General features: G+C 43.2%; 1 protein-coding gene across 1 annotated transcript; it reads right to left on the reverse strand.

The window, feature by feature from the left end:
• Positions 1-8094: 8094 nt before the first annotated feature.
• On the reverse strand, positions 8095-9021 carry LOC106545959 (olfactory receptor 10G6-like). The gene has a single exon (XM_014062695.2). It carries the CDS (start codon positions 9019-9021, stop codon positions 8095-8097), a length of 927 nt encoding a protein of 308 aa, XP_013918170.2.
• Positions 9022-14634: the final 5613 nt, after the last annotated feature.

Below are 14634 nucleotides of genomic sequence, written 5' to 3' on the forward strand. Positions count from 1 at the left end.
TACCTATATGGAAATCAATCTTGTGTCACAAGAGTCACAACACTTTCCAGTCTGTTCATCTGATGAAAGAAATGTCCTTTTGGGTTCAGCTCCAAGTGTGGAAAAAGACACTGGAGACATGGAGGCTGCTTGGAAAGATGGTTTATTGTTGGACAGGACCACATGGCTTGAGCCCTGAACAGAAAAGGTGATCACATGATTCAATGTTGGTGGAGAAGAAGAGAAGGGCTGAAGGAGGGGCTTGCTAGGTTTTTTATAACCTGTTCAGTCCCACCTCTCTGTTTCCTGTTTCTGTGTAAGAAATGTATTCTGATTGGTTGTCAGACTCCCATGGGGCCATGCAGGGGCTACTCTCTAGACTATGTTTTGAATCCAGTTATGGATGAGTTCTCAGATGCCATGTGGTCAGTTGAGTAAAGTTCCAATATTATCATGCCTTCCTGTAGCTACTGGTGAAGTCTGGTTAAAGTGGACTAGCCTGGCCATCTTAATGGCCCATTAACAGTGGGGATGGGCAGAAAGCTACAGGCAACTATTCTGTCTTTTAAAACATGTTTCTTTCTTTTCACATCCAGAGAAATATTCTGCCTTTTCAATATTTCCTAGGATATTTCATTTTTCTGGGAGAGGGCTGGATGATAACTTCCCACACATCTAAGGAAAATTATTAACAAACTATTCCCCTTCTTACACACCACATTTTTAAAAAAGATATAAAGAACCACAGGATCGAGGGAGATCTCTTGATCAGCATACCTACACCCGTGAAAATCTACGAATACCAATCTCCATTCATTTTACATCTTATGTCAATTTAGTCCAGTGGCTCAATCTCATTAAGATGGGTGGCCTTCAACTCCCAGAATTCCCCAGCCCAGCATGTTGACTGGGTAAATCTGGCAGTTGAGGTCCACATATCTTGGTTGCTGAGGTTGAGAAACATTGGTCTTGCCACCCTACGAATTTGATGAAGTGCATGTTTTTTGAGCAAAGCAATTCTTTTATTATTCTCCCCTGATAATAAAACTTCTGGATTCAGGAAGTTTCTGAATCTTGAAAATAAAAGAAATAAATAAGCTAGGATGATAGAGAGAGAAAGATAGACAGTGAATCAGTGAGACAGACAGAATCATACATATGCATGTAGGAATTTAAAACCCACCCCTTTCCTAGAAAAATGAAATATCCTGGGAAATATTAAAAAGGCAGACTATTATATATAACTGGATGTGAAAAGGGAAAAACATGTTTTTAAAGACAGTTTAGGGTAAAAAAAGAAAAGGACTTTCGTTATTAACGTGCCTGTTTGTACCCCCACTAGTCTCTCAAGGTGGACATAAGCTGTTACTCTACTTAGAAGATGTGTGCTGTGTAAACCCATCTGCTAAGTATTTCCTGACATTATTTTTCCAGAATTTTTTATTTTATTTTTTGTTCTCTTACATACCATTTTAAGTATACATTCACATAATTGTTATTCTTCTTTACACTTATTATTCTTATACATTTATTATTTCATTTAATAGGTTATAACACAGTTTGGGTTGCTTTATTTACCATCCCTCCCTCCTGTTGTAACACCGCCTTATTTTCCCTTTCTTTTCTCCCTCCTTCCCTTCTCTACTTCTTTCCTTTCCTTCTTCCCCTCCCTTTCTCCTACTCCTACTCTTCCTCTTCCCCTTCCTACCCTCTCTCCTTCTCTTTCTCTCCATTCCATCCTCCTCTCCTTACCTCTTTCTTCTTTCATCCGTCTTCCTTTCCTTCTCTCCTCCTCTCTCTCTTTCTTTTCTATTATTGTAGGTGTTTCTTTCAGATCTCAGTTTATGTTTCCTTGGGATGGTATGTCCGCAAACCCAAATATAATTTGATATCCTTTCTAAGAAAAGGACCATAGTTATTAAAGTGCCTGTATGTACCCCCACCAGCCTCTCAAGGTGGACATAAGCTGTTACTCTACTTAGAAGATATGTGTCATGTAAACCCATCTGCTAAGTCTTTCCTAACAGTTTCTTTCCAGAATTTTTTATTTTATTTTTTGTTCTCTTACGTACCATTTTAAGTATACATTCACATAATGGTTATTCTTATTTACACTTATCATTCTTATATATTTATTATTTCATGTAATCGGTTATAATACACAGTTTGGGTTGCTTTATTTTCCATCCCTCCCTCCTGTTGTAACACCACCTTGTTTCCCCTTTCTTTTCTCCCTCCCTTCTCTACTTCCTTCCTTCCTCCTCTCTTTTAACGTGCATTTTACAATTTTGATCCTTACTCATCTGCTCTGCAGTTGAATAATAAGTTGTAGAAAAGAAAAAATAACCCTCCTGGATCCTTGATGAGCCTAATGTTCCTTTTCTGAATCATCAGGTGTCCAATCAACCTTAATCTGCATGCTGTTAGAGTTTCCAACTCTGTAACTCAGGCTCTGCATGGAATCTTTCATTTCCTTGTTCCTTAGCGTATAAATGAGCGGGTTAAGGAATGGAGTCCAGGTGGTATAGAAAAGAGCCATCACTCCGCTGAGAAGATCCTGAGTCCCCATTCTCAAATAATTAAAAGCTGGAGGCACGTAGCAGATCACCACCACCATGAGGTGAGAAGAACAAGTGGAGAAAGCCTGTTGCCGCCCTTCAGCTGAGGGGATTTTCAAAATGGCGGTGACAATATACACGTAGGACATCGCGATGAGGAAGACACAGGTGATGGCTACTAAGCCAATGTCAAGCAAAGTAAAGATCTCTTCAAACCATGTTTCCGAACATGCCAACTTCAACAGGGAAAGGATTTCACAAACGATGAAGTCCACCTCATTCTTGGGTCCATAAGGCAAATATAGGTGAGGGGGGGGTCACATGCGCATGCATGCTCGCATGCGCATGCATGGAGGTCATGTGCACATGTGCAGGGGTCACATGCGCATGCATGGGGGGGCACATGCACACGCTTTTGGCACATGACGACAAAAAAGTTAGCCATCACTGGTCTAGTCTCCAAAGTCCTCAAGTGATGAAGCACCCAAAACTTCCGAAGGCAAGCTTCCCACTGGTTAATTGTTCCTGCTGTTAGGAAGTTTCTCCTTAATTCAAATAACGTGCAGTTGTTTGAGTTTTCAAAACTTGGTTATTTAACGTGGGTTAAATGGACAATTGGATCAATAAGTGGTTAAACGGGTTAAATTGGTCATTGAAAGGGAACCAAAACAGGGTGGTGGGCGTATGAAATGGGGCTTTGTGCGACCTGTCCCTGAAATTTTTAAATCAATTCATTAACATGATGTACCGTATTTTTTGGAGTGTAAGACACACCGGAGTATGAGATGCAGCAAGGTTTTGAAGAGGAAAATTTGGGGGGGGGGAAGTTTTTGCACTCTGCAAACCTCCCCCAAACAGCCCATTTTTCACAAAAACAGGCCTGTTTCTTTTAAAGGGCATGAATAGCATTTAGGCTTGTAGAGTGCTCCTGGGAGCTGGGGGGAGGGGCAAAAAATTGAGCCAAAAATGGCCTGCTTTTCCTCATTTCTGCCCTCCCCAGCCTGCAGGAGCACTGGGAAAGCCTCCTACAGGCTCTGCATGGCCATTTTGGTGAAGGGGGTGGGGTTTCAGGAGGCAAAAAATGTTGTATTCAGTGCATAAGACACCCCCAAATTTTCAGGCTCTTTTTTGAGGGAGTGTTTTATACTCTGAAAAATATGGTAGGTATTCTCATTGGAGATCATGTAAGTTATGTCTTCCCAATTTGGTTCATCTAAATCAAGGGGGGCAAACTCACATCGTCACACTGTCGTCATGTGACATATTGCCTACCCTATGAGTATCATTAAGTGTTGTACCTTATGATTGATGAATGTATCTTTTCTTTTATGTACCCTGAGAGCAAATGCACCAAAGTCAAATTCCTTGTGTGTCCAATCATGCTTGGCCAATGAAGAATTCTATTCTATTCTATTCTATTCTATTCTATTCTATTCTATTCTATTCTATTCTATTCTATTCTATTCTATTCTATTCTGTTCTGTTCTGTTCTGTTCTGTTCTTCTCTATTCTATTCTGTTCTATTCTATTCTATTCTAGTCTGTTCTGTTCTGTTCTGTTCTTCCCTTCCAACCATTTATTCTATTCTGTTCTTCCCTTTCCTATTCTATTCTATTCTGTTCTGTTCTTTCCTTCCAACCATTTATTCTATTCTGTTCTTCCCTTCCCTTCCCTTTCCTATTCTATTCTGTTCTGTTCTGTTCTTCCCTTCCAACCATTTATTCTATTCTGTTCTTCCCTTTCCTATTCTATTCTATTCTGTTCTGTTCTTCCTTTCCAGGTTGGATAGCCATTTGTCTGAAATGGTATAGGATTTCCTGCCTAGGCAGGGGGTTGGACTAGAAGACCTCCAAGGTCCCTTCCAACTCTACTATTGTATTGTATTGGTCATGGAGCACATTGTTTGCTGGAGACAGACAAACCTCCATCTGTTTCTACTGTTGGAAGAAATGTCCTTCTGGGTTCAGCTCCAAGTGTGGAAAATGACACTGGAGACATGGAGGCTGCTTGGAAGGACAGGACCCCATGGCTTGAGCTCCTGAACAGAAAAGGGGGATCACTTGCTTCAATGTTAGGTGAAGAAGAAGAGAGCAGAGGAGAGAGTGTGAGGAAGGGGCTTGCTGGGCTTTTTATAATCTGTTCGGCCCCACCTCTCTGTTTCCTGTTCCTGTGTAAGAAATGTATTCTGATTGATTGTCAGACTCCCATGGGGCCATGCAGGGGCAACTCTCTAGGCTGTGTTTCGAATTCCAAGTTTGATTGAATTCTCAGATGCCATGTGGTGAGTTGGGTAAAGGACTAATACTATCATGCCTTAATCCCATCACCCTGGAGCTGAAAGGGAGAACTCTTTATTATGTAGAATAGACTGGCTTGGGCATTTTAATGGCCCATTGACAAAGCGGGTGGGGGCAGGAAGCTGCAGGGGGCTACTTTGTCTTTAAAACATGTTTCTCCGTTTTCACATCCAGGGAAATATAATTTTCTGCCCTTTCAATATTTCCTAAGATATTTCATTCTTCTAGGAGACGGGTGGGTTTTAAGTTCCTACAATACGGCACACATTTCCATCCTTGGTTTGATATTTACTTTACACTGAGTTCTTGGCTTGGATGGTTGATATTCTACAGCAGGAGTGTCAAACTCGGTTTCATTGAGGGACACATCAGGGCTGTGTTTGACCTTGGGGGAAGGAGGGTGGCCATGGCCAGCTGGACATTACTCATATTGGGAGTGCTTTTGGTGGCCCGAGCACTCAGCCAGTGAAAACAGACTCTCAAGCTCCGTTTTCAGCTGTGATGGGATCCTGCAGCCCTCTGCCACTGAAAATGATGCTCGGGAGGACCCCACGCAGCCCTCCCGAGCTTTGTTTTCACTGGCAGAGTCACAGTGGGCCAGTCCTTTGCTGTTTCCAGGGCAGCCCCATGGGCCAGATTGAAGTACCCCGCAGGCCGGATCTAGCCCCCGGGCCTTGAGTTTCATACCCAGTTTTTGATGACAGCCCCTGCCCCTGAATGCGGAAGGATCTCGGCAGTGGTGAGTTCTGGATCCCATTGCAACTGGTACGGTTGCAACGGGGCCCAGCATCCTCCATATGAACACATGCAGTGCGCGCATGCATCCTACCATCCAGAGACGCTTCCATGAGACTCCGCAAAGCTCCAGCTGCTCGGCAGAACGTTGCACAGGACCTGTACATGCCATGCATGTGTGTGGAAGCGCCGAAGAGTTTAAAGACAGGTAAGGATGGCGGGCAGGCGTGTGGGCCCTCTGGAGCACCATACCGGAATGGTACTCAGTGCTCCGGGCAGGCACCAGTATGCCTGTATTGGGATGTACTTCCTGCAACCCACCACTGGATCTCGAGCACAGGTGTCAAGCTGGCAACTCACCTGTCAGAGGCGTCAGGCACAGGACACACCCGCCCCAGCTCCATGAAGTGAAAAAAACCACGATGATACATCACATAACAGCAACGTGATGCGTTGAGTTTGACACCATGATCTAGGGAGGATAAACTGTAGTAGGTTTTCTACAGTTTTGGAAAGCCCAGTATTTGCTTTCTGTAACTCACTAGTCAGCTACCTACCTTTCTGTGTAGTAGGGAAGGGGAAGTGCTGAGAACTCATTTATATTATTGGAGGTGTCTCTGGATCAGTGGTGAGTTTCAAATTTTTTTAGAACCTCTCCGTAGTTGTGGCTTGCTTTGTGGGAGTGGCTTGCTGGCCATGTGACTGGGTGGGAGTGGCTTTCCAGCCATGTGACTGGGTGGGCATGGCCAACTTGTAAAATGTGGTGAAACTCACTTAACAACGCTCTTGCTTAGCAACCAAAATGTCGGCTCAGAAACTCTGGCATTTGAGCCACGCAAGTCTTAAAGTGGTCAAGTTACAAGACCTTTGCACCCCTAACCCTTTAGAAAAAAAAATCAGGGGTGTTCAAACTTGACAGCTTTAAGACTTGTGAACTTCAACTCCCAGAATTCCTCCTCCAGTCATGTTGGCTCAGGAACTCTGGCATCGAAGCACACAAATCTTAAAGCTATCAAGTTACAAGATCCTTGCACCCCTAACCCTTTAGAAAAAAAACCCAGGGGAGTTCAAACTTGACAGCTTTAAGACTTGTGGGCTTCAACTCCCAGAATTCCTCCTCTTGCTCTTCATCTTGATGATGTGTGGACGGGTGGGGGGAGGGAGCCGGAACCGGTTCTAAACGGCACTACAGATTTGTGGAACCTCTTCTATAGAAGAGCTTAGAACTGGCAGGAACACACCCCTGCTCTGAATTGATGGCAAACTCCACCTCCCCCCACTTATTCTCTGCTCTCTACTAGTCCATTCCCCCCCATAATCATATAGATGTATTTCTTGTTGTGTCCTTTTTTATTGTTTATTTTATTGTTCTGTTACAGTGTTAGCAAAACTTTTTGGCACCAAGAACGAAAACAGGTGCATACCCGGAGAGATGGCTCTACAGGCCACTTCCGGCATCCATGCCATAGGTTCACCATCACACTTCTATTATCTTACTTATGTTCACAGTCTTTTCATTTCTTCCTTTTTATTGTTCTAAGCCCCCTAGAGAAGAGATCCCCAATCCTGGTCTATGGATGCTCACCGGGCCGTGGCATCCCAGAAAATGGGCTGCGGAAACAAATGAAGTCTCGTCTGTGGGATGCCGCCAGTGTGTGAAGCCATAATCCTTCCAGTCTGTGGAAAGATCTCTCCCCAAAGAACCAGTCCATGGTGCCCCAAAGGTTGGGGACTTCTGTCCTAGATCAGCCTACGGTGAGGCAATAGCAATAGCAATAGCAGTTAGACTTATATACTGCTTCATAGGGCTTTCAGCCCTTTCTAAGCAGTTTACAGAGTCAGCATATCGCCCCCACAGTCTGGGTCCTCATTTCACCCACCTCGGAAGGATGGAAGGCTGAGTCAACCTTGAGCCGGTGAGATTAGAACCGCTGAACTGCAGATAACAGTCAGCTGAAGTGGCGTGCAGTACTGCACCCTAACCACTGCACCACCTCGGCTCTTCATTTATTTGCAGTCAGCAAATAAATTTAACAAATTAAATGAATGCATTGAATATGAGAGTTATCGCTACTTTTATTGATTCATTAATGTTTTTTTAATTCCTGTTCATTTTTATTTTCTAATTCAGATGTCCAATAGCGACTCAACACAAACCAGTAGTAACCCACGACTTGTGCACGTGTAAAAATCGAGCTAGGGCTTACTTTCTGAGTAGGTTGTAATTTCAGGGAAACGTGGTAGGAATTCAGTTTTAATGGAGAAATAGTATTTCACATTAATAATAAAAAAAACACCATTCAAAATGGTATTCACAATATCTTTACAATTAGAAAGGCAAACTTTATCTGGAGCAGAGAATAAAGCCCAGATCTGTGATTGACACAACCTGTGAGGAGGACAGACTGAAGGTATTCACTATTACCACAATTCTATGGGGTTGTGTTCACTCTTCTTTGTGTCCATAATCAGATGACTTCTGATAATATAAAATTAAATAAACATTGTTTGTCAACTTGTCATTGCTACTCTGAATTTTTACGCCACAATTTCGCCAGGGCTGTCTTCATCTCCTTGTTCCTCAGTGTATATATCAGTGGATTCAAAAAAGGGGTTACTGTGGTGTAGAACACACTCACCGCCCCATCCATGGAGCCCTGAGAAGCTGGTCTCAGATAATGATATATCACAGGCAAATAATAGATGCCCACCACAATAAGATGGGCAGTGCAAGTTGAGAAAGCTTTGTTCCGTCCTTCCTTACTACTTATCTTCAAAATAGCCACAATGATGTAGACGTAGGAAGCTAAAATAAGCAGAAAGCAAGTCATTGCCACAAGGCCAATGTCAATGAAGCTCATCAACTCATTGAGTTTTGTATCAACACAAGCCAGCTTCAGCAAGGCAGGGATGTCACAGAAGACATAGTCAATGTAGTGTCGCTGTCCGTAAGGCAGGTGGAAGGTAAGAAAAGTCTGAAAGGTGGAATTGAGGCCGCCTCCAATTACGGTACCCAAACAAAGGAGGAGGCACACTTTCCAGTTCATGATGTTTCCATAATGGAGTGGTTTGCAGATGGCCAGGAAGCGGTCGTAAGCCATCAAGGTGTAGAGAAGACTTTCTGCACATCCCAGGAAATGAAAAAAGTACAGTTGAGTGACACACCCCATGAAAGAAATGGCTTTTCCTCCAGGAATGAACCCTGCAATGACTTTGGGGACCACCACAGAGGAGAAGGCCATGTCTAAGAGGGAGAGATGACAGAGGAACCAATACATGGGCTTATGCAACTGAAGGTCAGAAATCACCACCCCGATGATGAGAGAATTTCCAGAAAGAGTCAGGATGAACATGACTGAGAAGAAGAGAAGTAAGGGCAGCTTGAACTCTTGTGGGTATGGAAGCCCAGAGAGGATAAACTCGTTTGGAGCTGTTTGATTTGGGCACTCCATGTTGTATCTTTTCTTTTAATCACCTAAACTGTGGAGCAGATGAGATGTTCTATGATGTAATCAGATATTTGAAGTCTGAGACTCTTATTAATGATGTTAATGATGTTTCTGAAAGAAATAGCATCTGGCTAAGAAAAAGAGGACTCTTTTTAATATCTGCCTTCTACATATAGGATATGAATCCAACCCAACACAAAAAGGATATACGTTTCCAGTTGCTTTTGGAAAGAAATCACTTTTGAAATCACTCTGTTGATCAATGCATTAAATCAATGATTTAATACCATGAGGCGTGCAAATAGATTTTCAATGTCTCTCTTTTCTCTAAAACCTGTAAGTACTTTTATAGTACTTATATGCTTTTATAAGGTAATGGTCCTCTCACACATATGTGCTAGTCATTCCCAACTCTAGGGGGCGGTGCTCATCTCAGTTTCAAAGCCGAAGAGCCAGCACTGTCCGAAGATGTCTCCATGGTCATGTGGTCAGCATGATTAAATGCTTAAGGAGCACCGAGCGCTGTTACCTTCCCAACAAAAGTGGTCCCTAGTTTTCTACTTGTATTTTTTACGTGCTTTACAACTGCTAGGTTGGCAGAAGCTGGGACAAGTAACGGGAGCTCACTCCATTACACAGAACTAGGGATTTGAACCAACGAACTGCCGACCTTTCTGATCAACAAGCTCAGTGTCTTAGCCACTGAGCCACCGCGTCCCCTACTTTTATAGGATAGTATAGCCCTTTTTGTCATTGTACATCATGTATATAACAAAATTGGTTTTAGCCTCACTGGTGTAATCCATGACAAAATTACAAACAACATAAATAGCATAAAGAATAATCCCTATGCAAATAATTAGGGGAAAAAAGAAAGAAAAAGTAGTCATAAGTTTCCACGTATGCGGAGTGATTGTGGTTGTGTTTAAGAGTGACAGCCCAAGGATAGAAACTCTTTTTAAATCTATTTTTTTCAGCTGGCTATGCTTCGACTGCCTGACTTATAAAACTGAACATGAATTCATTCCATTCATTCATGCTTCATTCAAAAAGCATTTTTTTGAATGAAACATTTCATTATTGAAACTTGTAGAGATGTGGAATCACCATTGCAGTGGTGGGTTGCAGGCGGTACGCCCAGGTACGGGCATACCGGAGCCTGCTTGGAGCACTGGGTACCGCTCTGATACGGTGCTCCAGAGGGCCCACTGGTCTTTAAAGTCTTCGGCACTTCCGCGCATGCGCACGGCACATACAGCGCTTGTGCAATGCTCTGCCAAGCAGCTGGAGCACCATGGAGGCTCGCGGAGGTGTCACTGGACAGCAAGACACATGTACATGCTGTGCACGTGTAGCGCACTGCACATGTCCATGTGGATGATGCCAGGCCCGTTCCAACGGGCCCGTTGGAACGGGATCCGGAACCCACCAATGCTCCATTGCTATCTTTCACTGTCATGAAGGAAGAATGTTATTCAGTAAAGAAGGTTTTCTCATATGCAATTGTATTTTGGAGCTCATAAAATCCCATTTCACAGACATCCGGCATGAATTGGCATGCCTTCTTCCTATTAATCTCTTTGATTGGAGGAACAAGGTTTCTAGAAACTCTGACCCTGCAAAAACCATAAACACATTGAAGAAGAAACTACCCAATCCAATTTCCAGTCTGTTTAGGCAATGCACATAATTTTTCTACAAGAGAAAATGACAGTTGACTTTAATGATATTCCTGGGTAAAAATTGTAAAATACACCTCAAAGGATTTTGGAAATACTTAAATGCTTTATAGGACAATATTAGCCAAAGCAATACTCACTAACTCTATGTTGCTTTAGTCTGATTCTGTTCAGAAGTAGATTCATGACAGCAAAATAATTTCAATTGTTCCCAATTAGATTTCACCCAGATCGAGGACACAGAGAAGATTGCAGGCTTTAGATTTCCTCCTGGAGAGAAAGCTGGGTTGATCTATTGAAGAAAGATAATTGAAGAATATGCAGTACCAAAAAAAAATCCTACAAGCTTGTTATACAATTTCTCCTTTTGTTGCTTGAAAGAAGATTGGAAGTTATTGATGGGTCACCTAAGCACGAAGTCACTAGCAGAAACTTTCCTTATGTGTGTAGAAGACTTCTTAGAAGATTTCTCTCATAGTAGATCTTTCAATGATTTCTGTGATGGCAATGAAATTACTACATTACTTTTACTTGGACTTGGACTTGAGTTTGATGTGAGAGCTGAGTCTCAAGATTTCTTTTCAAAGTGAGACTACTTTTAATTTGTTATTGAAGAAGGTACTTTAGTGTGAAAAAATTAGAGAGACTATTTGTTCTTGTAAAGTAAAAACTGTCTGAGACTAGGACTACACTGAGAACTTCCCAAGCATCTGAGATGTTTCTCCTCAGTTGCATTATTATGTTGCTTTTTTCCCAAGCTGGCATATTTAGATGCTTCCTAAGACACAGTCTCGTTATTAGCATGGTATCATCTTTACAGAATAAAAAAAAGAAAGAAAGAAGATTGCTATAGCTTGAGAACTTGGAGACAGAAGAATGGAGGTGCACCAAGGATGACTTTTTCAATTCTTCAGTTCTTGACCGTCATCTCTCTATGCTTATGAAGCTTCTGCAACTCTCACATCTTCTCATCCTTCATTGCCAGAATGTACACCATTATTGTTTCCGTCAAATTCCTCTGGGTGTTTAAACTTCAATGTTTATTTAGAGGAAAGGCAATTAACATAATCAGAAAACCACCGAGGAATAGTTGGTTGCACCCAAAGTTTGGTCTCAGAATAATCAATGTGATGGATTAGGCAAGAAACAAGAATCAAAGATACCTCAGTATACCTGAGATTATTTATTATTAAATTCATACGCTTTCCATCTAACAATCCAAAGTGACTCTGGATGGCTTACAAAGCCATGATAATAAATATAAAAACCCTAAAATCAACAGTCTATGGAGATCATAGTCATCCAGGTCATGGTCATTGCAAAGGTGCTTTTTCAGGAGGCAACAGGACTCTCTTGTTTTTTCTTTGAAGATGTTTCACTTCTCATTCAAGAAGCTTCCTTAGCTTTGAGCAGATGGTGGGGAATGGAAGGATTTTATTCCTCGCAGAACAGCTGGTCCTTTGCATCCTTTTAGAGAGCCATTGAGGCCACCTGGAGGTTTATATGTGTCCTCAGGGTCACCTGAGTAGTGCAAATGGTTCCTGTAGCCTGCAATTTTTTTCTCGAAATCCATTCATACCCTAATGCATGCTTCGGTTTAGACCCATGATGGTCAACCTATGGCATGCGGGCCACAGGTGGCACGCATAGCCATTTCTTAGGGCACGCAAGACGTTGCCCTGTTAACTCCAGCACACATGCACATGCTGGCTGGCTGATTTCGGCCTTCATTCTTGGCTGTTTTTCGCCCTCCGGAGGCTTCCCTGAAGTCTCCGGAAGGTGAAAAACAACCCAACGCGCAAACCGGAAGTTCAGGAACGGACTACCAGTTTGCACATTGGACCATTTTTTGACCTCTGGAGGCTTCCCAGAGGGCAAAAAACAGACTTACCAGGCCCACCATTTCTGGCCTCCGGAGGGACTCTGGGGGAGGGCAGGGGAGGCTGTTTTTGCCCTCCCCAGGTTCCAAGAAAGCTTCCGTGCATGCGCGGGGCAGAGGGATGTGTGTGTCATGCGCAAATGGGAAGGGGGTGCGGGGGGGCATTAAGTTATGGGGGTGGGCATGCAAGCACATGTGATTTTGACACCTGAGGCAGAAAAGGGTTGCCATCACTGGTTTAGACTTTTAGCTCTACCCTTCGGGATGAGCGCCCTTTGAATAGTGTGGGCATATGAATGGATTTCCAGAAAAATTGCAGACTACAGGAACTATTTGCAGTACTCTGGTGATCCTCAGGACATAGATAAACCTCCAAGTGCCTCAACATTAGCTGCTCTACTTTATGCAATTTTTCTTTGAAATAGTGGTTTCTGCTAGATTTCGGCCCCATAAAAGGCTTCAAATACCTTCTCTGTTTTTGTTCTTATTATTTTTTTCCAGCTTTTTTTTTTTGCCAGAAATTGTTTATTTCTGTATTTGCATTATAATGCAGAGAAGAGCAACAAAGATGATTAGGAGGCGGGAGATTAAAACATATGAAGAATGGTTGCGGGAATTGGGTATGTCTAGTTTAGTTGAGACACGGTGGCTCAGGGGCTAAGACACTGAGCTTATCGATCAGAAAGTTCGGCAGTTCAGCGATTTGAATCCCTAGTGACATGTAATGGAGTGAGCTCCTGTTACTTGTCCCAGCTTCTGCCAACCTAGCAATTCAAAAGCAAGTAAAAATGCAAGTAGAAAAAGAGGGATCATCTTTGGTGGGAAGGTAATAACGTTCTGTGCACCTTCGGCATTTAGTCATGCCAGCTATGTGACCATGGACAGCATTGGCTCTTTGGCTTTGAAATGGAGATGAACACCGCCCCCTAGAGTCGGGAATGACTAGCACATATGTGTGAGGGGAACCTTTACCTTTAATCTACTGAAAAAAGGCTTGCGGTGAGATGGTAGCAGTCTGGAGATATGAAGACATAAGACTCACAGCGGTGTTCCAATATCTAAGGGGCCCCAAAGAAGAGGCAGTCAACCTATTCTCCAAGGCATCTGAAAGCAGAACAAGAAGCGATGGATGGAAAGTAATCAAGGGAAGAACCAACCTAGAACTAAGCAGATGTTTTCTGCCAGAACAATTAACCAGTAGAACAACTTGACTCCAGAAATTGGGGATACTCCAACATTGGAAGTTTTAAAGAAGAGATTGGACAGCCATTTGTCTGAAATGATATAGGGCCATGATAGAGAACCTATGGCACTCCTGCCACAGGTGGCATGTAGAGCAATATTTGTGGGCACACAAGCTCGGACTCCAGCATGTATCTGTGCACCAGCCAGTTGATTTTCGGGCATTCTGGGCCCATCGGAAGTTGGGAAACAGGCTGTTTTCAGCCTCCGGTGGGCCTCTGGGGGAAGGGTGGGGAAGGCAGTTTTCACACTCTCCATGCTCCTAGAAAGTCTCTGGAGCCTGAGGAGAGCGAAAAACGGACCTTCGGGTCTGACTGGAAATCAGCAAATGGGCTGTTTCTGGCTTCCGGAGGGCCTCCGGGGTGGGGTGGGGAAGCCCTTTTTCACCCTCCCCAGGCTCCTACAAAGGGTCTGGAGCTTGGGGAGGACAAAAAAATGTCTCCACCATGCCATTGCATGCCAAAAGAGGAAGGAGCACATCAGTGGTGGATTTCAAATTTTTTTAGAACCTCTTCTGTAGGTGTGGCCTGTTTTGTGGGAGTGGCTTGCCAGCCATGTGACTGGGTGGGTGTGGCCAACTTGTAAAATGTGGTAAAACCCACTTAACAACGCTCTTGCTTAGCAACCAAAATGTTGGCTCAGAAATTCTGGCATTTAAAGCACGCAAGTCTTAAAGCTGTCAAGTTACAAGACCCTTGCACCCCTAACCCTTTAGAAAAATACTCCAGGGGTGTTCAAACTTGACAGCTTTAAGACTTGTGCACTTCAACTCCCAGAATTCCTCCTCCTGTCATGTTGGCTCAGGAACTCTGGCAC

The sequence above is a fragment of the Thamnophis sirtalis genome, unplaced genomic scaffold (assembly GCF_051295495.1).
Source record: "Thamnophis sirtalis isolate CommonGarterSnake01/CBP01778 unplaced genomic scaffold, rThaSir2_p1.2 scaffold_4, whole genome shotgun sequence".
In the NCBI taxonomy this organism is placed as follows: domain Eukaryota; kingdom Metazoa; phylum Chordata; class Lepidosauria; order Squamata; family Natricidae; genus Thamnophis; species Thamnophis sirtalis.